Source organism: Cyrtonyx montezumae, unplaced genomic scaffold (genome assembly GCF_038088225.1).
Source record: "Cyrtonyx montezumae isolate F1298 unplaced genomic scaffold, pur_monq_1.0 scaffold_2, whole genome shotgun sequence".
In the NCBI taxonomy this organism is placed as follows: Eukaryota; Metazoa; Chordata; class Aves; order Galliformes; family Odontophoridae; genus Cyrtonyx; species Cyrtonyx montezumae.
The window spans coordinates 35,312,918-35,337,641 of NW_027071936.1; the positions used below are offsets into that span (position 1 = coordinate 35,312,918).

General features: G+C 39.1%; 1 protein-coding gene across 1 annotated transcript in view; it reads right to left on the reverse strand.

Moving 5' to 3' along the window:
• Positions 1-2,697: 2,697 nt before the first annotated feature.
• ANK2 (ankyrin 2) overlaps positions 2,698-24,724 on the reverse strand; it is a 149,943-nt gene continuing 127,916 nt past the window's right edge. The window contains exons 41-52 of the mRNA XM_065736857.1: positions 18,637-24,411; positions 17,217-17,291; positions 16,194-16,325; positions 15,531-15,677; positions 14,280-14,559; positions 13,304-13,568; positions 11,758-11,850; positions 11,230-11,313; positions 9,465-9,629; positions 7,487-7,669; positions 6,189-6,280; positions 2,698-4,963 (exon numbers count right to left, since the gene is read on the reverse strand). Of these exons, the coding sequence (XP_065592929.1) occupies positions 4,780-4,963; positions 6,189-6,280; positions 7,487-7,669; positions 9,465-9,629; positions 11,230-11,313; positions 11,758-11,850; positions 13,304-13,568; positions 14,280-14,559; positions 15,531-15,677; positions 16,194-16,325; positions 17,217-17,291; positions 18,637-24,411 (7,475 nt within the window). The 3' untranslated portion in view covers positions 2,698-4,779. The remainder of the gene's footprint in view (positions 4,964-6,188; positions 6,281-7,486; positions 7,670-9,464; positions 9,630-11,229; positions 11,314-11,757; positions 11,851-13,303; positions 13,569-14,279; positions 14,560-15,530; positions 15,678-16,193; positions 16,326-17,216; positions 17,292-18,636; positions 24,412-24,724) is intronic.

The following is a 24,724-nucleotide window of genomic DNA, read 5'->3' on the forward strand; positions in this document are numbered from 1 at the left end:
GCAAATGTGTTAATTCTAATGGAGTAAATGACTTCTAGTTAGTTGCTGTTGTGTGGTGTTTGTTTTATTTTGCCTGGTTGTTGCTGTGCGGCTGTGTTTGTGATTCAGTTCCAGGTACAGCTCAGGTATTCCTAGCCTCGAAGCATGCATGCAGAGTGAATGATATTACTTGGCAAGGATACTAGGTTCAGGCATATATTCCAAAGTAGGTCATCCAACTTCCTATTTCTGTAGGAGTCTCATTAAAACAAATAGTGTTTGACAGTCTTTGATATTCCTTGCTCTTCCACTTGTAGGAGTGGGAAGCGGGAAAGACAGGAAAAGCTGGCTGAGGTAAACTGTGCCTGTTGCTGCCCTCGCTACAGAAGGGAAGAGGGCTTTAGACTTCTGAAGATAAAGACCAATCTGTGCAAGGGCTTGAAAAAGGTGTTGATGTTTCTTTGGCAAAACAAACAAACAACCCCCCAAGAGTTGATGTCCTCTTCATCAGCTATTTTGAGACCTGTCTGGCTTTGATCTCTTCTGAAATGCTGTTTTCTGTGTTAATGTGTTTGTAACAATAGCAAAAATTCCTAGTTGGAGGGGGTGGGGTGAATACTTCAGAAAAGGCTTTTGGGTGATGACATAGCCGAGGAAGTTATCTGTATGATTTCCTCAGGGAATTATGTTGTTCATTTAAATTGCTCGCTATTGAAAGCCTGAAATTATATACTACAGGGCATGGAGTATGCGTCTCGTACTTGAAAGAGTTCACTACTTATGCTGTATGTGATGAGTTGTTAGCTGCACGTACATTCAGTTCTGAATGGCTCTTCTGGATCATTTCTTTGAATAGCAAAGGAGTGGGTGGTAGCTAACGTAATTCCAAAAACACCCAAAGGTCCTGTCAGTGAGCTCCACTTTCTTGGTATGGAAGATGTCAGCTAAATATCACTGGACTGATGCAGGACATGGTATGTGAATATGAGTTTATCCTCATTTTCTTGATGTGCTATGGCCTAATCAGTGTAAGATGACAGCCACTGTAGGTGGCACCTTGCTCTGTGTTGAGTATGATGCTGCAAACAGCAGTGGATCACTCCAGGGTAATCAGAGGTGTTAAAATATTTTGAATAAGTATTTTAGGATCATAGATACAGTCATCTTTCAGGGCTTGCTAGGGAATAGGAAATAACACAAGGGCTGTGCTAATAATGTTGATATTTTTGAGCTGGTTTGCAGAGCTCTGTGAGACCAGAAAATCTGACCAGAAAAACTTGGTAATATAAACTCATTTTTCCCAAAATAGTTTATTTTAAGGTAAGCTGTAGATGCTATATTTTTCTGTAAATGAAATTGTCTTCCCTTTTCCTTAAAGTGTAAGTATGTGTGGGGGGGTCAAGTTGATCAAAATCATTGCTGCCACTCACCAGTCCATCCAGGCACAAGGCTAGTTGTTGGATTTAATCACTTCTGGTTGTTTTTGTTTTTTGTTTTTGTTTAATTTATGTTTGTTTAAAGAAAATTAAAAAAAGGTGTTTGTTTTTAATTTACCAGAACTAGCCAGAATCAAAATGGTTTCTACTTGGAAAGTGCTGATACAGTGCAGCTAGAGCTGCTCAGGCTAAAATTTAAAGGTATTTTAACGATAGCAGTCCTATTTTAACAATAGGACCCCATGTCCCCACCGCCACTCATGTATCCCTGTAGTAACAGAATGATACAGGATGTGGCACACAGAGCTGGGGCCACACACACCTCTGTGTCCATGTGAACACATCTGCAGTCCATGCTGAAGCCCACCTGTGTTCACATGTAACATCACTGCTGCCTTTACACTCCTTGTGCAGCTGATACGTGGTCTGATAGGTGTATGTGGAAGAATGCAGGCTTTTTTATCTGCTCTAGCTAGTGTATTTAATAGCCTTGTATGGAAAAATTCATTTTCATGTCTTGAAATAATTGTGAAACCCTGGTGTGTGCCTGCTTGTTCTCAAGCTAACGTCCTGCTGTTATGATGGGTTTTGTTTTGTTTTTGGTGAGGGGCTGGGAGCAGAATCAGGTTTTTGTGGTTTGTTTTGCTTTTGCGGTGAATGGTTTTCTTTTGGTTGGTTATGAAGTCAAAAGCCTGTAGGTTAGGCATATACATAGAATAGTGAGCCTTTAAGGGCAAGTACAGAAACTGGTTACAGTGGTGTGAGAGTGTCAGGAGGACTGAGCTAGTGAGCCATACAGGCACTACGTAAGTGAATAGCAGTCAGGGTGCTGCAGCAGAGTGGGCTCTTACACTGCAGAGATCAGCTCCAAGCATGGAATTGGTACACGTTTATAGTACTGTCCCTGTATTTTTTGTGCAGTGAAAGGGTGGAAGGCTTGATGGGAATTCACCCTCCACTTCCCTACCTTCCCTCCGCTTGAGAGAGATTCTCATGAGTAGTATTAAATACTTGTGTCCATTGAAGAAGTAACTGGTTATGACATAGATTGTGGCTTGTATCTGAAGGAAGATCTTGCACGGCTCTTGGAAAATAGTTAAAAAGTCAGACACAGGTTGCTGTGTTTGTTAATAGGGACTGTACGTGCTCTTTGCTAAATAGCAGAATTTAGAAGATTGTAAGAGCTGGGTATAGAGAAATTATAATCATGATAGTTCACTTAAAGTACCCAAATGGATGCTGTTCCTTTTGTGCTGCGTTGGCAGTAAAAGAGAATGAGCCATTGTTGCTACATTTAACACTTGTACATTTTTATTTAGTTAAATCAGCCATTGTACACATTGCAGCTATGTATTGTTAGTGTTGTATTCTTTTTTAATTTTTAACTAATACATGCCCTCATAGATATATTCAATTAGTGTTATCACCATGGGAACAAGATGCTGATTCATCAACTTAAAATTCACTTCTTCTCACAGTATTCAAGTTCTTTGATAACACAGCAAAAAAATCAAAATAAGAGGTGAATAACCATTATGTTGTTACACAGAACATCATCTGCACCGCAAATAACACAACAGAAATGCATTTCTTTAGAGCCTCGTTCTTGAAGATCATCCTGTGCTTTGACAATAAGAACGCCATTGATGTATCATGAAATGTTTCATCAAGGGTCTCATTCATTTTGGCTGCCAAAACACTTTTTTTTTTCCTGCCTGCTTGCCAAAGCAAGTGCTAGCATGGCACCTTGGGTTGCTTTGCCTGCAGGAAGCCCGAGCTCCCAAGATGTGTTCATGCTTTTGGCATCATTACTTTAATGAGAAGTGCCCTTCCTTGTTCTGAGCACTGAGTGAGTCATAAACCCAAACAAACTATAATTGTAGAAGGCCAGGTAAGCTTGGAAAAAGCATTACTCTTAAAGAAGAGGATTTGTTTTTAATCTGTTCTTGAGTATGCTATTAAAAAAAATCAAACAGCTGTTTAAAAACCCTTAGTGAGTTTGCATGTGTAATATATACTCAAACACTGCAGAGTGCTCGCCTCTAAATATTAAGGTATAGAATACCAAAAGTGTCAGATCTTTATGTTCCCTATTTTAAAATAAAAGTGCGTACATGCTATTGTGATTTTTCAGAGTTGATTTAGAAATATATATCAATCATATATAGATAAGTAACAAAATATGAACAGAAACTGGCTTTCAAGGATAGTGAGCGCTTTCTCTTTAAAAAACACTGGATTGGAAGATAAAAACTGCTCGCTCAGTGCTTAGAGGGCTATAGTAGGTTGACACGATTACAGGAGGGTTTGGTTTTGACCTTCAAATGCCACATGCATGTATCAGATAAGAGGCAATCTTGATTAAAACATGGTGAATTAATTATTCTTTTCATATAGTGTTTAAGTCTTTCTCCCATAGTTATCTACAGTGCAGTGGCCAGCAGGACAATGTGGTTTGCTGAAGCAGTGATGAAAACAGGAAACTACTGTAGTTATAATTGTTTAATACACCCTGCCACATGTCCAGATCTAAAAGATTTTAATACCGTATGCAAATGTGCCATAGATATAGCTGCTAGCAAGTTGGTTACCTAATTGGATATTTTTAATTTATTTTTCTTTTCTGGAAATCCTGAAGCGGCTGCCCAAAGGTCTTAGCAGTATTGATGGCCACAGTCAGCTCTTACTCCATGAGAACAGCTGAATTTCCAGGTTTTCAGCCTGACTCTTAGAGCCTTTAACTATAATAATAGATCCCTAAACTGGAAGTCTTACGGATGCAGTAGATCTGCAGTGCTTCCTCCTCAGTCAGTCTGTGTTCGCAGTTGATTGTGTTAATGTTATTTTATTTACTGTTGCTCACCAGTGTCAACAAACCTTGTAATCCACGATGCTAATAGTATTCATAGGCAGTGTTTTCTGCAGTCTCATAAGTCCAAATACTCTCGCTATATACAGTTTACATGTTTACTCCCTTTTATCATGATGCCTGTACATAGTCACTTGAAGAGGCCTGTAGATGAAGTTGGCTTGACAAATGCAGTTTCATGAAGCTAGTGCAGAAGCAAAGGACCGGCAAAAAGTGGCGATGCTGACACGGTCGCAGTACAGCACAAAGACGACAATTCGGTGGATAAATCATCCTGAATGAAGGATGCTATCTTTGGTCACAAATTAGCTTACAGGGTAAAAAATAACAAAAACCCAAAATCAAATACAGGGGAAAGAATGAATTCACTGCATCTGCACAAGTAGAAATGGCAGTGTCTTCCAGTGATTATGTAGGTCATAATGTCTACACCTAGAAAAGATGAATGCTGCATATTGGATGGATGTGGTGGTGGTGTTGAGAGGTGACAGCTTCTTATTTTGCATCATGTTTCCAGTCCTCTTTGCAGAAGTGTCTAAGAAGCTGCTGGAGGTCATGTTGGAGGTCATCCTGTGGTAGTGCTTCCGGTGTGTCATCCAGCTCTTCTATGTGAACATGTTTTCCATACCGATCCTTCATCACAGTCCTCTTCTGTGTGCTGGCTTTACTCAGTGTTGTCCTAAAGAGAGAGAATGGGAAAGCATTCATAGCCCACAGTTTCTGAAGGCTTTAAAATATGCTCCTTCACGGCTGAAGGCTTAAGGTGTTTTTGTTGTTGTTTAAAAGTGAAATGAGAATATTTGTAGGTGGCAGTTTAAATTAAGGTCAGTTGTTCTTTATTCATTCTTAATGCAACACCCAACACAGCTTTAACTGGGTTTCATAATGTAAGCAGTTCATTTCTTCATGCTTTTTAAGCATATTAAGTTTTAGGTGCTCAGCAAAAATGTGCTGTAACACAGGGACGTGCAACGCGGGAAATTCACATAGGACCTCCCTCCTTGCTGTATTTAACTTCAACATACAAAGTTGCCCTGGTAAGGCAACTTTATTACCTTTTTTTATAAGTTAAGGTTCCCTCACAGTATTTTCAGTTTCTTAAGCTAATGACATCTTGAATGCTTGCAAGTCTTCCTTAAGACACAAAAACTGTATTTGTGGCAATCTTGTGACCTACACTCTCGTTGTTTACTCTCTCACCCCACTGGAACGAGCTTTGCTCTATCAGTCAGCGCCATAAATGTCACTGAACTTCTTCTAGATCTGGGCGAATGTGAGGAATTGCCACCAGATAGCTGGATATCACTGTCAGCCTTCACCAGAAGCCTGCTTGTTGGTCAGAGTCCTTGAGAGGGGACTATGGGAGGCCAAGCGCTCTTGCCAAGTGAAGCTTTTTGTTTTCTTAAATCAGGCAGCTGATACTTAACTGTGTGTGTGAGAAAATAATAAATGTAAGACAAGTATATATGTTTGTCGTTATATATCTTCATATACCCTCTAATCAATATTGATTGTGATAAATTGATAGTTCAAATATTGAGTTAGCTGGTATGAAAAGTTACTTTCCCTATTTTTGGTTGTTGTTCTCTCCTTCCTTTGCTTATTATACTGTCTTTATTTGAAGAACCCTGCGGAGAGCAGGTAAAGCAAGCAGTTGAGTTGTGCTTAGCTGCTAGCCCTCCACATCCTTAATTTACTGAGTCCTTTCAACTATTTGCAGGCCTTCCTAGTGCACACTTCCGTTCCTGTAACAGAATGTTAGTAGTAATGTTTAGTAGCTTTGCAAATAAGTTGTCACGAACTGCCAGTGGCTTCGCTTCAGACACTCACTTAAATCCACTTACGTTCAGAGTGAGTTTGTTAATTATTATCCGATAGCAGTTCACTGCCATGCCATGCCAAACCTTTTAATAATTGATCCGTCCTCTTTCATGATCTCCTTCTCTACTAACGCAGGGAGTTGGACTTTAATTTGGTTGCCTGTATAGCTCAATGCCTCAAATTAGAACATAAACTTCCAATTAAAACATAGACAGAAATCTAGGGCAGAAAATAATTGTTCTTCATGCTTGAGTATTTCACACCATATCATCCTTTATATCTGCTTACAAACACTGACACAGCAACCCTTTTCCTGTTGTAGGAAGTATTCTTTTATATGCTTTCCACCTGTCAACATGAGCTGCCTGCTCTGAGCTAGAAGTAAATAGACAGGCATGCATAGAAATAGGGGATACTTCTGAAATGAAAGAAGTGGGGAATTGAGCCTGGCAAGGTTTTTTTACCAAGTATCTTCTGTTACTAATACTTCATAGAAATTTAAAAATAAGGATTTAAAGGCAGCATTTTTATTTTGGCCGGATATGGGTTTTTCTGCTTTGTTTTTTGTTTTAACTAGAAAGCTAGACTAGTAGCTGCAAGGTGGTGGGAGGAAGTGTTCTTTCCAAAGCCATTTTTTTGAACTTCTGTCACTGTGTGTAACTGTTTTTGCTGTCTGTTCTGGGGCTGTAAGCAGCCTGATCTAGTGGTTGGCAACCCTGCCCATGGCAGGGGGTTTGGAACTAGATGGTCTTTAAGGTTCCTTCCAACCCAAACCGTTCTATGATTCAATGGAAGAATGGCTGGCTGCTGGGCCTACATTCATAAATGGGAGATTTGGTCCCTGGGGTAACAGCTTTTGGCTCTTGCTGTCTTCCTGACCTATTCCTTTTCTATTACTGAAGTGTTTAAGCTGACTGGAAAAAGTAAAAAAAAGGAAAGAGAAAAGGTACTAATTAGCTTGGTCGCAATTTCTTCATGGGAAAGTAGTTGTGATACAGCAGCCTATCCAGAGAGTAGAGTAAACAGTACTGATTATTAAAATCAGCTGCATAGGGGGTAATGTGTGAATGAACTTCTTCTATCAACTTAAATCCTCCTCAATTGCTTTTATATATATATCTATCTATTATATGTTTTCTTTTTTTTCTGGTAATCTTAACTGTAAAACATTTTAATTCTGTAATGGTAGGTTCTTACCATACATTCCCTTCATATGTCTTTATATAAAGTCTTTTTAATAACGTGGCCGACTATAACAACAAAAGTTTACACTTGGTAGTTGAGTTTGATACTGCACCAGCAAAGCTTTCAGTGAAATAGTCTGGCCCCAGGTATTCTGTGACACACGGTTTAATAGTTTTGTTTGGAAAGGTTCTCTTACCTCTTCAAAGTCCTCTTTGGCTGATGGAAGATCAGTAGCTAACCTAGCATCCCCCAGGTGTTTCTCCATTCTCTCTCCTTGCATTACAGTAGTCTTTATGACTTTGCTGACCTTGCGGCCTTCCACTGGCTCTGACTGGAAATGGGAGGCACTCGGCAAAACACCAGGTTCAGACAAAGTCACCTGGAAGGTTAGGAAATTGAATTAGGATGGATATGCTTTACATAACAGATACTAGCTAGCTAAGATTTTTGTTCTTCTATGGTTGTTCCTTAATCGCTGTCACAGAGAACAAGAAATGTTTTATTTTCTACATTGTCAGTGCACATTTTATTACCTTTTTCTATAACTCTGGAAAAGACATAAGTAAGTACCTGTTCAGACAGCAGGAACAGCCCTGAATAACTAGTTCTGTTGAGAAACTTTATTCCAACGGGTGAAAACTGCTCAAAACTGTACTGGGTTAAAGGTGCTCTCTACCACACCACAGGCTGCTATACTGGCTTGTCTGTTCCAAGGTGAACGGGATTACAGCAAGTAACAAGTGTGCCTCTTGCTGCAAACCCCTGCTGTTTTCACTCAGGTAGTAGTGGTATCAGTCCATATCGTAAAATTACCCTATTCTTCTGAGAGATGGGTAATGCTTGTGTAAACCAAGGACCTCACAGAAGCAGCAGACTAGAATTCTAGAATAACAGATTGAAGTGAAAAACATTATTTTGTTTGGCAAAATAATTATAAATTTAGTTTAAATGAGCTCCACATGATAAGGAATAGTTCTATAAGCTAACTAAAATAAATGACTTTGTTTTCCTCTTACCTTACTCCTAAGAAATTACTAATTCCTAGGGAATTAATTCTGCTGATTAATTCCAGAGAGAGAGAGAATACCAATCACATTCTTAGCTTCTCTAATGGTCATTTGTTAACTGTTGCTTTCAACCACAGTACTTCTGAAACCCACCCCTATTATTGGCCCCTGCCCTGCTGTCGCTAATTTAATCGTTCTAGTCTAAGAGTCCACAGGGCTGCATGGTGATCTAAAGGCAGAAGATAAGCTGAGAACTTTTTCAGGTGGTTTTTCTTTTCCTTTTTTTAACTACATGGCCTGGAAACAGTTTGCATAAAAGTAAACTTCTGTTCAGTGTCTTGTCTTCAAGGCAAATAATGTATCAGTAACTTAAACCTAATGTAATGTGTAGTTATAGGGTGGCTTGGTTGCAGAAATCTGGAGAGCATCAGATCATTTAATTACAGTATTCACTAACTTCCTTATAAGAGTAAGAGATAATAGCAAATACTTTCCGTTTATCCATATGTCAACCTTATACAAAAGTGCTTTCTTTGAGATTAGTAATACGTATAAAATCATAAAATTTCTATCCTGACTTATTTTCAAAAAACAACTGTCCCTTTCCTCCATCCCTCCTCTTCCTTTTTTTTTTTTTTTTTTGGAGGCATGCCATAATTAGAATGTTGCTCTGGACCTGTGTCCAGAAGGTCACAAAAATGATCCCAGAGATGGAATAACTCCCCTACTAGGGCAGGCTGAGAGCTGGGGCTGTTCATCTTGGAGAAGGTGGCAGCTCTGGGGAGACCTGAGAGTGACCTTTCAGTATCTGAAGGGGCTGTAAGAAAGACTCTTTCACAGAATCTGTGGTGACAGAACAAAGTGAAATGGCTTCAAACTATAAGAGGGGAGATTGAGAGTGGATATAAGGAAGAAGTTTTATTAGTGCCAGTGCCTCAGTGCCCTCACAGGCTCTCCAGAACGGTGGTGGATGACCCCATCCCTGGAGACAAACAAGGTCAGGCTGGAGGAGCTCTGTGGAGCTGTAGGTGTCCCTGTTCGTTGCAGGGCAATTGGACTAGATGATCTTTAGAGGGCCCTTCCACTGCAAATGACTCTGTGATTCCCTAGTATGCTGTTGGAAGGTGTACTGCACTTTTGTACCATATCAAGCAAAGTAGAGCTCACCTCTGACTGTTCACTGTCACTCTTCAGCACAACTCGTTTTACAACTTTGGAATAGCTATCTCCTTCCTCGACTGTGACAGGTTTTTGTGGTGTCCCTTGCATAATGATGTCTTCTTTTTCTGTGCCATCTGGAGAAACATATCGACGGATGATCTTTCTAGTGACCTAGAGGAAGGAAACAGAGCTTTGTCCCAAGAGAATTAACAGTAACAGATCATTTCTTCTCATTCTCTAAATAGCATTCTCTACCCGAAAGACTTCTTTTTCCTATGTAGAAAAAGCTACATAGGTGGTTCAGTGTTTTTAAGGTTTAAGGCATACTCACAAATACCACTTTGATGCATTGGCTCTACTCAGTTTACTGCACAGCAAAGCTTCCATGAACTTACTTAACAAAGTGAACTGAAGATACATATACAGTTACAACAACACATATTAGAATGACTCACTAAAACAGTACAATGTCTTAGAACATTGTTTACACAATTTAGCACAACTGCTAAAAGCCATTTTCAAACTGGCATTTTCAAAAGTATCTTAATGCTAATTAAAAGGCTTCTCAAACTAAGAGGTTAGCAGCTTGGCTATCAAGTACTTAGAAGTGGAATGACTTGGTCATCACAGTATTATCATTGATAGTACTAACTGCTGCCCTGCATCAGTGAGCTAGAATTAACCTGCCTAAAAGACCTAATCTGATGCTTAGGCTTCTTAGGCATTGGAAAGCTGAGCAAAGAGGAACAGAAAGAATTACAGCGTTGAAGATGAGATGAATCTCTCAGGAGGGTGGCTACGCATCTTTCTGTGGACACAGTCTCATATGCTTTCCCTACCCCTTTCGACAAGATGGGCATTAAGCAGTTACATCCTGCTTTGTCCAACAGCTGATTTGATGTGAAGAACAGATAGTTTGTGTAAGAGGTGAAGGTAATTCTTACTCTGACTCAGCCAGACCCAGCCAAAAGGACAAAGTCAGAGTACACTCACCCTTGCAGGATATGCCTGGAAATATTTGTCTGGGGGAGGAAGGGAGTGTGGCAAGTTGTTTAATTTTAAATGATTTCAAACAGCTTCCAGAGACATACTACCTAGCTTAGTGTCTACGACATTTTACTGGGAGACGGCAGAGCAAGTTTGCCATGTCCTAGACCAATTGTCTGAGCACTGAATTGTCAGGTAAAGCAAGGAAGATAGAAGTTCCTATTCCACTTCCATGCTGTGCAAAATTAAGTTTTATAAGCAAGCTCTGAGGCCATCACACAAATAATTTGTGTTCTCTGTGCCATAAAAGTTGAAGTGTATGTATGGTTACACAAAGTTGAGAACCTCTTTGGGCACAGCTGAGTGCAAGTTTCATGGGGCAAAAGCCTGAATTTAGGTGACTTGTGGTTCTAGTTTCTATTAGTTTCATTAATGTGAGTATAGTTATGCTCTTGGATAAAGTTGTTTGGTTTTACTGTTGTTGCTGTGGGGTTTTTTTTCTTAATTAAAAAATCACCAACTTTTTCTCAGAAATTGAGGTCTATATAGATTTAAGTGGGAAAATTAATGACATATGTCAAGTTATAAACTATGAAGCTCAGTGATTTTGTGAATTAGATTAAATCTTCACATTCTGGAATCTCAAGAACAGAATGTTCTATTTTCTTAATTTTTAAAAATTAAAAATCATGCACCTTCCCCCCAAAAATTGGGAATGTATGTGCATTTACTTCTTCCTTCTATAGGACAGTAAGAAGGTAGCAAGGAGTGTAACTGATAATACCTTCTTTACCACTTTGTGGCCATGTTCATCTGTATATTGCTCTTCTGTGACTGTTTCTGGTGGTATTTCAGGCATACTATCGGCCTGCATGACAAAGAAGAAACTTTTATGAAGCAGTGCCTTAATGCAGACAACTTCTTTAAATAAGCAATTTTAAAGTCAGTGAGAATTTAAAAATTTAGAAATATTAGGAATAGTTATTCTGCAAATAAGCATTAAAATCATGCAAAGAAAAGCTGCACCACGATAGTCAGGCAAATACATGTTAGTTGATGGTGTTCAGGATTGGACTGAATGAAGTCTTTGTCTTCCTGCTGAAGTGTCTAATGGTGTTTAGAGTTGTGTTAGCAGTATTACTACGATCCTCTTTTCAAGGAAAGATATTAGAATGATTTACCTAATGATCATGCATTATTCAGGAGCATTCCAGCTTCAGTTGCAATACCAGCCAATTGGCTGTCTCAGCATCACCCCTAACAGTGTTACCATGACCTTAACTGGCTCGAGCAGTCATTCCACACTTAATACCTGAATAATCACCCGGCGACGAACGACCCTGGTAGTTACCATCTCGTCCTCATCCGAGCTGCTTTCCAGCTCACCTAACTCCTCTGCTAACTCCTATTGGAAGCATGGAAACAGTGCTCTGTTTACGCAGTATTAGCAGCATTTATAGACTGTCTTGTTTTTATCTAAAATCACCTTCTGAAAATTTGTGCTTTTTAGGATTTTTGCTTCTTTACTGTCTTTAACCTGTGAAACATTTACACAGGAACTAGAGAGAAGCTTTGCCACTTAACTGTAAGTGAGCTATTCGTTAACGTATTGAAAAGAGAAGGATGAATTTCTATGGTACTAATTCTGTAAGACACTATTAGTCTTGGTGCTCTTAAGATTTCCGGCTTGTCTCTGGCAACATGTTGCATGATATGGCTGAGTTGAACAAGACTGTGGTACTGTCACTGCCTCTGGAATTCATATCTATTGCATACAGATTATGTATTGCACAGAAAATCATACCAAAGCCTTTTAGTCCTTCATCCTTAGAAGTGCATAGCACAGCATATAGACAGTAAGACTGAACAGTTTTAATTAGAAGAAAATATATCAACGGTTTTGGCACTGGAGAGATCAACAAAAATTAGTTGCAAGTGTCCTGCACAGGAAATAATTCAACATTTAAATGAAGAAATCAGAAGGGGAAGAGAAGCTGAAAAGAAATACTTGGGAAGCATCAAAAATATAAAAGCATAAGTGAAAAATAAATAAGAAGGTGCTAGAGGGCAGTGTAGATTTGGGGGAGGTGACGATTACTGTAGTGAATAAGCAGTACATTAGAGGTGAGGGCAGCCTTTCCTACAGAAACTGGAAGCTGCCAAGTAATATAATTTCCCCACTGAAAGCCATGAGGCTGCTCTCTTTTATTTCCTCTCGACTTCTAACCAAATGTGCAAGAATGTTCCCACTTCTGCCACAGTTAAATGACCTACCTCAGGTACTTCTTGGTTTTCTCTTCTTCCATCCAACGTCTCTTTACTGTTCTCATGCTACATAAACAGCATTTTCAAGGTCTTTTCTTCCAGTGCATCTTTAGTCATCTCTAATGAACATCCTGCTGCCATTTTTTTTTCCATCTCACTATTTACAATACTTTTCATGACTTTCTTCACAATGCTCTTGTCTTTCTTAAGCTTTTAATGTTATTACTTTATCTCGTTACATATATTTTTCAGCTTTCACTTCTACATGGCTTGAATCTGCATCTGTTATGTATACCATGTGATTCTTTCTCACCAGCTTGGGCATTACTGCCACAGACCAAAGGACAAGTAGGGGAATCATAAATCTGAATTGCAGTTCAGATTTCAGGATTTTGGTTTTCCTTTTTTTTTTTTTTCCTTTCAAACCTCAGTACAAATGATTAAAGCTAGTTCTCGTAACCAGAAAGGAAAGGGACACAGCTCAGTTGCAGATAGATTAATCAGGCTGTCTGTAAATATTCCCATCTTATGTAATGAGCAAGACAAAAAACGTGCTTCTGTGTCAATTATATTGAAGAAAAGTTGGTATTTACCTTTTCTAAAGATTCCTCCTCATAGCCACTTCCAAGCTTTTCTGGCTGTTCATCAGTTGACTCCACTATCACTAGACTAGTTCTCCTTGGAGAGAGGTCATCCTGATGGAGATGGAGCTCCTCAGGCTCTTGGATGATGGGAGAACCACCTCTCTGAGCAGATGATGAGGGCTGTGGGGATGTTTTTTCTCTCTCTTCCTTAGTCGCACTGAAGCGTGTGGATGTTTCTCTTGCTGCAAACTGCTCTGTTCCTGGAGTTGTGACACTGTGAATTAAAGGTTTAAGTAAGATAACTGCTATGCAGTCCTTTCCAACTTCCGCAAGTGAATGCCTATGCACTGAGTAAATGCTGTTGTGCTATCTAGCAAAGACTAGAAATAACAGATATTCTTTGGACAGTAAGTACAGACTGCATATATTAAAACATAATGTATATGCAGTATTTTTCAGCTGCATATAGCTGAACTGTGTCTTCAGATATTAATTTAACTGATCTAATTGAGTTTTATCACAGTCTTTGCCCAACTCTGCTGCCAGGGTGACCCCACTTTTAATTTATGCAGAGTGTACAAACACTGTTTCCCAGCATGGAGTCATCTTCTGAGGCTGACTTTTCTCTCTTTTCATGTGCACTGCAAGAAGAAAAAACCCAACTATATCAAAACTCATGGAATTACAGTCTGAAAAGTATCAAGCCTGTAAAATTAATTACTGCAAAATTAATTAGGGAAAAAGTTTCAAGTACCTCTCATCTTTCAATGCACTGAACTAGCTTATTTCTTTGTGGTCAATGTGAAGGACCAAATTTCTCTACCAGTCCATAAGGCTTCCTTAACATGGATCAAAAATAGAAACACAGAGGAAACTACTGAAGTTGTGTACAGACCTGAAGGAAAATTCTAGTGAATCCATATATTCAGAAGAAGAAGAGAGAATGTGTTCTACGTAAGATTCATTCTAGTCTTTCAACACTTACAGGTATTCATGTTGTGAAGCAGATGTTTCTACTACATCTTGGGGTTTCCCTGAGAATTCAGCTTCCACTTGTTCTTTATGTGTTTGCCTTAGGAGCTCAGCCATTGATAGTTCTGCCTCACTCCTAGGTGTACTGTCCTGAAAAGGAGAATAACTGACAGATACATCTTCCTCAGAAACAATGGGAGGGTGCTCTGTTGGGTCACTGTCTTTAGATATTCTGTGTTGTTCTTCTGGCTTATGTCTTGAACTGTACAGTTCTTCTTGCAGTACAGAAAACCCTTTAAAAATAGAAATGAGAAATGTCATTAGAAGTGTCTTTAGAGTACAGAAAGTCATTCTAATTCTTCACGTGCATTTAAAATCCCCGAAAGAACCAAAATACCTGAAAATTCCAGAAGTCTTGAAAGGTAGAGGGTATAAACTTTCTAAGCAGTATAAGGATCACTGGATTACCATTACAATTAGCCAGTGATGAATCTTGACAGTTAATAGGCAAAATAGAATCTACCCAGAAATTTACCATTTAATCTCGGGAACTTGGAAGTATAAGAGATTGAAACAGTTATTTTCTCCCACAGATTGAAAGAGGTGTAAAGACTTTTTAATTTATTTTTTTAACCATCTCTCACGTAGCTGCTTACAGGGTGAGGGGAGCAGTTACAAAAATAATTACGCAATTCTGGAGGGAAAAAAATCATAGTTTAATAGTGCATTTAAAATAAAATTCTCTAATCCTGCAGAAGTAGTAAAGAGCATATGCATTTTTATTCCACAGACGTGTCACACTCTTGTTTGTTAGTGTCTGGGCTCTTGTTTTCCTTCGCAGGAAAACAGTTATTAGGAACCAACTAAATGCCAAAGCATAGATATTTGTACTGAATTGAAGCAAGCGTGGAGGTTAGCATTCTTAAACTATACTGGTTGTTATACTAATTACAGCAAATATGGCCTATTCCTACACCATCTACATAAAGATGGAATGTCTGCAGTTGTCTAATTCTTTACTGATCTACTGGTGCAGTACTTTGACAACATTATTTAATTAGCTTTATAAGAATTAGCTAATGCAGAGATTTTATACCTAGTGAAATAGTGTGATGTCGCACTTGCATTCGCTCACAGTATGATTTCAAAGTTAGGTTCTAGTGCTCGGCCACAACAGTTTATGGATTAGTCTAGTCAAACAGAACAGGATCTAAAGCTCAGATAAGATAACCTGGGCAGTCTGTGACTGTTACCAGATGTTTACCTTCACTATGGTCCAATCCTATTGTCTGTTCAATTTCTGCATACGTGCGAGTGCCGTGGACCTGCATGGAGTCAATGCCACTGGTCTCCATTAGGTGAACAATATCCATTCTGTTTATTTTTGTAAGACACTGAGTAAGACTTGTATCTGTGGGATTAGAACGACATCATATAGCTGAGTTAAGCATTTCACATGGCTCTCACTCCCTTCTATTTTCTGTATGAAGCATGTAGGATACTGATTTATTGAAATTTATATGTAAAATCTAAGCTTTACTGACAGGTTGCATACAAACATCACCACTGATTTTGTTTCTTCTATCAAAGCGGTTTAGTTCCCCCAAGTATTTTTCCTGTTTAGGGAGAAAGAAGACTTGAGTGTTCTTCCTTTCTTACTTTGCTGTAAGATGTTCTAGCTTGTTCTCCAAATAAACACGATTAAACCATTTCCTCTAACAGAGAATCTTATAACATGCCATGTTAAATAGAGAAACTTTAAATAAAAAACAAAGAAACAACAAGAACAACAAAAAACAGCCCAATCTACCAGCCATTCTTTCTGTTGCTTGAATTTTACTCCTATTTTCTCTTTCTGAATTATAGCACACATAGGCCAGCTTGCACATTGGAGACAGCAGATATGTACTATTAACTGATAATGAACCTGTTGCGTGTTTCCCATCCCTTTCAAGCCAGTATTTGAGGAGTGCATGGCTCTGGTCTTGAAGTGAATTAGGATTTTCAATCCTGATTTGGTGAATTTGCTCTTCTGTGAAGTCCAGTTCTCTTGCTAACTCTGAAAAAGAAATCCTTTTCTGTAAACGTCTTTTATTTTTCCCACTTCACCTTACATCTCTTTTACAGTTGTCAGCAACAAAGTCAATTACAAACTTTTCTGAAACCAATTTCTCTTGACTTCTGCATACTTTGAGTTATATTTAGAGACAACGTTAAGCAACATATTCAAGACAAAGATAAAATGGTATTATGCTTAAAAGTGATGGGTCTGTGGGAGCTTTTCTTTTGTGTGTACCACTTGGAGTTCTCAGAGGCACACTGCTACTGTCCAGACCATGACAGAGTACTTCGCTCACCAGTTTCAAGACCCCTAAAATGTTTAATATTGATCAAAATCTAGTGAAATATGTCATTTTAAGTAGTGGCATTTTTTTAGGACTAGATTAAAGCAGAATCATACTGCTCCCCTGGACTTACTTCATCAAAAGAAAAGTAAAATGGCATCTTTCTGATTAAGCATAAGCTCAGACAGCAGCCCAGTAACATCAACCCTCTTGTAGCCTCCAAGGAATGTTTGATGCAGTCAATTTTAACCAGAATCAATCTTTATCATAACTCAAAATAGAAATGCAGAATATATAGAATATGCAGGTATATTACTCTGCCCCTTCCAAAATAGTATAAAACATTAACGTCTATTCTGATGAGTATCCTTTTTTTCCTAGTTTTGTTTTCATAACTGTCTAGTCTTTGTATTTAAAAACAAACAAAAAACCAGCAGATTCCTAATCTGTACATTGCATAGGTACAAGTCTTACTGACTTCTGTGTTAGAAAAAGAGCCAGTCTCCTCTATAGGCTGAAAGAGAGGACAAGAAAAGGTGAGTAAAATATGTAAAAATATCACTGATGTTGCCTTGTTTCTTTCCAGAATAGATCATGTATTTTACCTGTCCAACTGAATCCAAGGTGATCAGCAATGTGGGCCAGTCTTTCCTCTGTCCGTTCCTGATCATCCTGTTGATCTAAAGTTCAAAGAGAACAGCCACAAGTTGTCTTTTACAAATTAAAAAGCATTTCTTATAGGTGATATACTCCAAGGACGGAAAGGCTTTTTTTCTCACTAGTGTCATCTAAATGTGGACAGGCTGCTAGAACTGGGTAATTAAAGTAAGGTCTATAAAACTCCAGCCTTCTTGTGTGATATTCCAAAAGCAGAGAACTATCTAGAATGTTTTATTTGAAAATTAGACTTCAGTGTAAAAAATGAGGATTGAAATACCTACTGTGCCTATTTTTATCCAAGCATTTGATTCTGAAGTATCATTCTAACACTTAAGTTGAAGATTTTAACTAAGTCAAGAGCCATAATATTCCATGCCTCCTTAGTAAATGCCAAGGCTGAAAAATTCATCTGGACTGGTGCTTCTAATTGTTTTTTTGTTTGTTTGTTTTTCTGTGATAGGAAAAAAACTGTTCAAAGTGTCCATATGTCATTTCATACTATAGTTTGTGTTTGTAAACTACTTACTTAAGTGTCTTTGACCCTTTCAAATAGAGAGGAATACAAATACTTAAAATGAAGGCAAGGAAAAATCAGATGCTTATTCACTAGCCTTTATTTCAGTAACAGTGACACTTGACTATTTCTCCCATCCTCAAAGCTAATTTGAGGATGCCAGAAATTGAGTTTTGATTTTCCCTGAACACATACATGGGTTGCAAAATAACCACATTCAGAAAATGACTTAAAGTTAACGAAGTTTTCATTTTAGCTACTGGATTTCTATCTCAGGGCAGTACAAGTAAGTGAAAACCAAACACCTGACAACTGGCACTAGAATTACTGGTGACATGCAGAATTTTCATGAGAGAGGGTCAAAAATTGAACAAGAAAATCTTGATTATTCAAGATTTCCATACATTTCTTTGGTCAAAAATGCAAAAGAAAATGGATTTGCATTCAATCATTGCCCAGATTCTCATTATCAATAAGAATTGGTCAGAATAGGGCCAGGGAAAGCCAAAAGTCAAAGTGTATATGACCCGAAGGACTGGTTTAATGGTAAATGTGTATGTCTTTTGAAGTGTTTTTATTTATTAAAGTAACACTTCTGATAAGCATTCATGACTTGCAATCTTGAGATTATTTCACAGACAAGAAAAATACAGACACAACACAAAATAACGAACACAGCTTATAGGGGTAAAAAATAAATACAACTAACCATCCAAAGCTTATAAGAAAATGCCACATACTTTACACACATCTATACACACTTACATGTACACACACACCAAAGAAAACAAAAAACAAAGATTTAATTTATGACATGCGTTGCACAGGGAATCCCAGTCGTTGGCAAATACCTTCAGCATGGTCATGGATATTGTCATCAGGTATACGTTCAATCTGAGTCTCTACAGACTCATCCCAAATAGGTCTGGTGTCAAAGATGTCTTCAGGAACTGACTGCTGGGTCTCAATGGATGGCACGTTTTCAATGACTGAAACTTCTAGGGCACTACTGCTTTCATCATCTGAAACTAATTCTTGTTCTCTTTCTGACTGTGTAAGTCTTTCCACTAACTTAGAAGCTTCATCACTAATTTCTTCAAAGAATTCTATGGAGTTTTTATAAAGGTCAAAAAAATGTTCCTTACTTTCTTTTGTAGGACTAAAAGCACTGCGGGAGGCTGTAGTACTCCTGCTTTTAACTGGCACCCGTGATGAAAATACCTTGGGTCTTGCTGTTGTTGCCTCATCTGAGTCTAGCTCAACCTTCATCTCTCTCTCCCTCTCCCAGGTCTCTGCTTCTGCCTCTGTGTAACTCCTAGCTTTTATTGAATGTTTGGTTTTTGGGTCCATGGGAACACTTGCATCAGATTCAGATTTACTTCGGCTGTCTTGCTTTGTAGGTAGTTTGCTTGTCGTGTCGAGAGCTTTGGGTGACTCTAGCTTGTGGACAGATGTGTCTGTGGATGAGTATTGTTGTTCAGCTCTTTGGAAAGCTGATTTGACAGGAATTTTAGACTTTGGTTTTGCTTGGTCATCTTTTCCTTCACACTGTAGACTCTCTAGGAAGTCATCAGTGGGAAGGCTCTCATTTTCTGATTGTTGCAATGATTGTGATGCTGCAGCAGCTGTTCTTACAGGGATTTTGGATTTGCTTTCACTAGAAGGCACTCTCTCCATTAAAGCAGTAGGAATTTCTATTACAGATCTCTGTTCCTCTGGTGAAGAGTCTGGGGACTCATCATCCTGTTCAGAACGAACAAATCTAGTGACTTTGGAAAATTCTAACTCATCTTCTACCACAGACTGCTCTGGAGAGATGGGGAAAGGCACCTGACTGCTATCAACTATGTCAGTCTCCACTGTGAAGAGGCATTCAGCTTCAGAGGCAGCAGTTTCTTTCTTTGGTGATTTTGAAGAAGCTGAAATGCCCATTTTAATTGGAATTCTGGATTTAAGCTCTGCTTTTGCAATGCCTATACTGATGCCTTCACCAGTCATTTCTTCTAATTTATCACAAGGCTCAGATGGTGAGGGTGAACGATTCAGTGTATCATTTCCTTGTATATCCAAGTCCTCTGATTCTGAAAGTGAAAATGGATCTGGTGAGCTCTCTGGCTTAGAAGATTCCACCTCTGCTGCTTCTTTCATTTCCTCACATAAAGAAACTTCTTCCTGAGACTGCTGCCCCATTTGGAAGAAATGAAAATTTTCATCTGGATAGTCTCTTTTGGTCATGTCAATAGCTCCACTTCTAGTCATTTCAAATAACTTTCCTTCTTGAAAAAGAAAAGGATTTTGTTCACTAAGTGGTGTCCCTTCTTCAGTGGGTGTTCTGGCCGGAGTTGTATCAGGTGTTGTGCCTTGTGATTGCTTGTCTACCATCAACCCGAATATCTTTTGTTCCTCTTCTTTTACCCGAGCTTCAAAAGCTTCATCATCTTCACGTATGTCACTCCACGTGTCAGAATCTACATCAGTTTTAGTAATAATAACTTGACTGATCAATTTCTCTGTTTCACCTCTTATATCGTTAAGGGCAGATTCAGCTAATTTTGTGGAATCTGATGCTGAAGACTCCGGCAAGACTTCCTGAAATATGTCCTCTGTTTTATGTTCTGTTTCCATATGTACTTCCTCTGAAGATGGATGTTCACTACCCGTGTCTCTACTAAGCAAAGCTTCAGCAATCTTATCTTTTGTTTCTTCAACAGGATAGTGTTCCCTAGATAGCAGGCTTCGACCAGTTTCTACCTTACTTTCACCGCCATCAGTAAAAAAATGTTCAGAAGACACATTTTCATAAGGGCTTACTATATGAGGAGCTCTACTTCCAGCAGCATCCACTACGCAACTTTCAAGTTCCACTGTTTCAGTAGTAAGGGATGAATACTCTGACAAGGGTTCCTTAGCATGAGTATCTCTCTGAGGTGTTTCAAAATCTACACCTACTTTTGCAAAATCACTTCCCAAAACAGAATGGTCAATGCTATCATCTTCAGGCAGTTTGCTGTCTTGTGGTACAGAGAACTCAGTGGTACTGTGTCCACAAGAACCATCATCTACTTTCTCAGACACCACTCCTTTAGCAATGACAGTTGTATTTGTTAACAAAGCAGTGCTTTTGATACCATTTTCAATAGTATCATCTCGGTGTAGTGCTTCGATGTGTATTTCTTTCTGAGGACAGTCACCAATGGAATGACACAGAGTACCCTCACATTTTGTCACTGGGGCATTAGGACTAACTATTTCACTGTCATCTGTGCTATTGCATTTTGATTCATCAGTTTCTGCTGGTACACAACCGTCAGAATGACAAGTGCCTGATTTTCCTGTGGAAGCCTTACAGCTGCCTCCAAGGATATGTGGTTCATCTTTGTCATCTTCTGTTGGTTTATCCTGTTCTGCTGTAACTGCATCTATCCTGGAAGAACACTGTTTTGAATTAATGGGTTGAAAACCTGCTTCTTCAGGGCTAGAACTGGAGTCAATACTAGATGGTAATGGTGAAGGTGGCTGCACTCGGATCACAGGTTCCATTAAGAGACCTGAATCAGCTTCTTTTTTAAGCTGGGTCAATTCTGGCTCACTTTCTGAAGAGGAAGAACTTTTTCTAGATTCAGCTGAAGACATGACCACTGTGGGTATATCCTTTCCTTCTTCCGTTTGTGACTTTGGTTCTTCAGTTTCACATGCAACTTCTGAGTCAGCAACTAGAGAATATTCATCCTGCTTACAATCCTTTTTGTAATCTCGCTTCTGCTTTGCTTCTTGCTCTAATTCATCAAACGTTTTGATTTTGGTCACCATTTTAAACATCTCCTCCTCAGGTGTAAATCTTTTCTTTGGTTCACCTTCTGATTCATCCTCTGGCTCTTCGCTGACTTCAGGAATCACAGCTGACTTTGGTATATTTGACAGTGCCTGTGAATCTGCTGTTTTAGGTGTGATTTCGTAGCTAATCTCTTCAGAACTAGGAGTTTCAGGTGAAAGAGGACTTTTCCCTGAACTCTCCATGAGAGATGTTTGCTCTAGACTGTCATCATCAGCACTTCCCTCAGGGTCACGGAGAATCCTGGAACGCACTGTTGCCAGCTCTGGGCACGTTTCTCCTTTGCTAAGAATAGACTGAAGAGGGCCCTGCCCCAAAATACCAGCTTTCACTTTTTGTTCTACAGGACTACTTTCAAGGGAATCACGGCAAGGAGACTCTTTCATAGGACTGGGCTCCAAAGAATCAGGCGTTTTATGTGATGAGTTATCTTCTAGCACTGGGCTTGCTTCCAGTGAGTCTTTATGACTTATAGCCAAAGAGTCATCTGCAACTGGGCTAAAGCCTTCACTATCATGGCTAGCAAGTGAAAGTTCCAATTTTTGGGGACTTCTAACCATAACACGGCGTTCACAGGTTATATCTTTGTCATTCTCTAAAGCAGTGTCATGTGTTTCAGAAGACTTAGTTAAATGTGCAGTGGTTCTGGATTCTTTATCCCTGCTAATATCTTTCATAATGGAAGCTGAGCTACTTTCTTTAAGTTTATCAGCCTCTTCTTCAGAGGCTGTAGGTACAAGCTCTTCTGATACATGGTCAGAATGAGACTCACTAGTCTCAGTAACAGCGTCTAGCTGTTTTTCAGTAATACCTTTTTCATCTTCCTTTGGAGAGAGTTCCTTCGGAGAACATGTTTCAGCTGTTGTGTGTACTCTAGCTGTTCCTTTAGCTTCTTCAATTTGCCCATCAGTTTTCTTTGGTGAGAAAGAAAGGCTCTCAGGGCTTGTTTCTGGAGTTTCTGCCAGACCCTCATGTTTATAACTTTCCTCAGAACTGATCTGAGGAGTTCCATCAAGCAGGCTACCTGGAGAATCAGCCACGCCTTCATGTTTAAGGCTCTCTGAGCTCCCATCAAAAGCAGCACTTTGCAGAGAAAGAGCAGGAAGAAATCCATCTTTTACATACTCAGCAGGGAAAGCAACATTGAAAGGACTAGTCAGTACTTGCTCCAAGTTAAGCTCGCCTTCCTCTGTCACTGAAAGATGTCGGAGTTGTTGGTATTTGTCATTATCCTCAAGCTCTTCTTTAATGACATCGGAAAAGTCTGTTGAGGTTTTCCTGTCAGGGCTGATCTGAAAGTCTGTATCGCCTTGGTCATCAGAAGTCTTGCCCTTTACAACTGCTGAATCTTTGGTACTTTCATCAGCAAACGTTGGAGGGGGAGGTTCAGCTGTTGTCTTTTTGCTGCTCTGCTGTTTTACTTGGTCTTTGCCTACAGTTTTCTTGACAGTTTCAACAGTGGACGTTTGCATTCTTCCTTTCTTTGGCAGTGGCTCTTTCTCCGCTTTTAATACTGTGCTTTGCTTGTCCTTCTGTTTGTCTGTCTTGTGGCTCGATACTCTCTTTGTTTCACTCTGTGAAGAAATTGTTTTTCTCCGTGTTGTTTCCCTCTCAGGGGGTTGCTGCTTTTGTTTGACAGACTTGTGCTCAAACAGTCCAGATACATTCTTGGATGGGTCTTGACCTGACTGGAAGGCTTTCATCAGCTCACGAACTGACATGGTCTCTTCAAGTCTTTCTGTCTTAGAAGAAGGTGAAACAGGAGGCTGTGCTTTGTGTGCAACTGTTTTTTTGACTGGTGCTGGTTTTTTTGAAGCTTTTTCAGCAGTGCCTTCTCTTGTTTGAATTCTGACAGGTAGTTTAGAACGTATTTTTTGTTCATCTTCCACTCGTTTCTGAAGAGCTTTAACCTTATCTTTTATTGAGCCAATTGGTGTTTCCTCTATGACAGGGGATACAGCTTTAGCCTCAGGAGCAGCTGCTGGTGTTAAGCCACGTTCTTCAATTAGCATCTCATCTGAACTGATCTTCTTTATTCCTGGTTGTTGTTCACTGCTGTACATCTTGCCTTCCTTTGGTTTGTGCTTGTCTCTTAACTTTGTTCTAACTGGCTTTTTAATTTCTAAGGTTGGCTTATGTTGTTCTTGTGGACTTGTTGTTTTGGTTGTTGGAGACTCTTGTCCTTCTTTTTCAGAATCCCTGCTTATTACTACAGCTTCAAATCTCTCTTCTACTATGTCTTCTTGTAAAGCTTGTGGCTGTACCTCGTGAAGAGAAACATATTTTTCTAAATCTTCAGAAAGGTAATCTACCATTCCTGTCATGTCTTTCTTCTCTGTCTCTGTTGTCTCTTCGTCTATTCTAACTTCTACACAGACAGGTTCAGTGATTTCTACAGGAGCATTTCTTCTGGCCTCTTCAATTTCTTCATCACTGACAATGACCCATTCTTCTTCTACAAACTCTTGACTGGGAAGAGACTTCTGCAAAGCATGTTCTTCTCTGGTATATGATCCACCTCTAAGAATTTCATTCACTTTTTCTAAGTCTTCTTTCACCCTTTCAACTATTTCAAAAGGCTCTCCTGGCTCCTCTTCAGTGGGTTTTCCAAGATCTTTTACTTTAATAGAGCCTGATTTATCAGAAGGGTCAGTTGTCAAGATGGCAGTCATTTTGATCAAATCTTGTTTCATCTCAGAAACTTCAGACAATAAGTCTGGACTGGCTAGTACAGGGACTTCATTAACCAGATGGCTTTTCAGGATAGATGTTTCTGTAGATTCTGTCTCATCATCTTTGATGCGAATGAAAAACATTGAAAGTAAAATGGAAATCAAAAATAGAGATTGGAAAACGTAATCAGGACTAAAAATGACAGTCTTTGGTTGCAGTGGTAGGAAGATCTATGAAATGGGCCGGGAATGGTGGATCCACGAGATTTGAGGGTACAAAAGCAAAGCAAAGCTAACGGGAGGGGAAAAAAACAAACAAAAAAAAAAACTGAAGAGGAAAATGGCAGGAAATAACTTGCTTAACTTTACCAATATAGCACAGCCACACATACATTACCAAAGCTGTAACAAACAAAATCAGGACACCATAAAAGA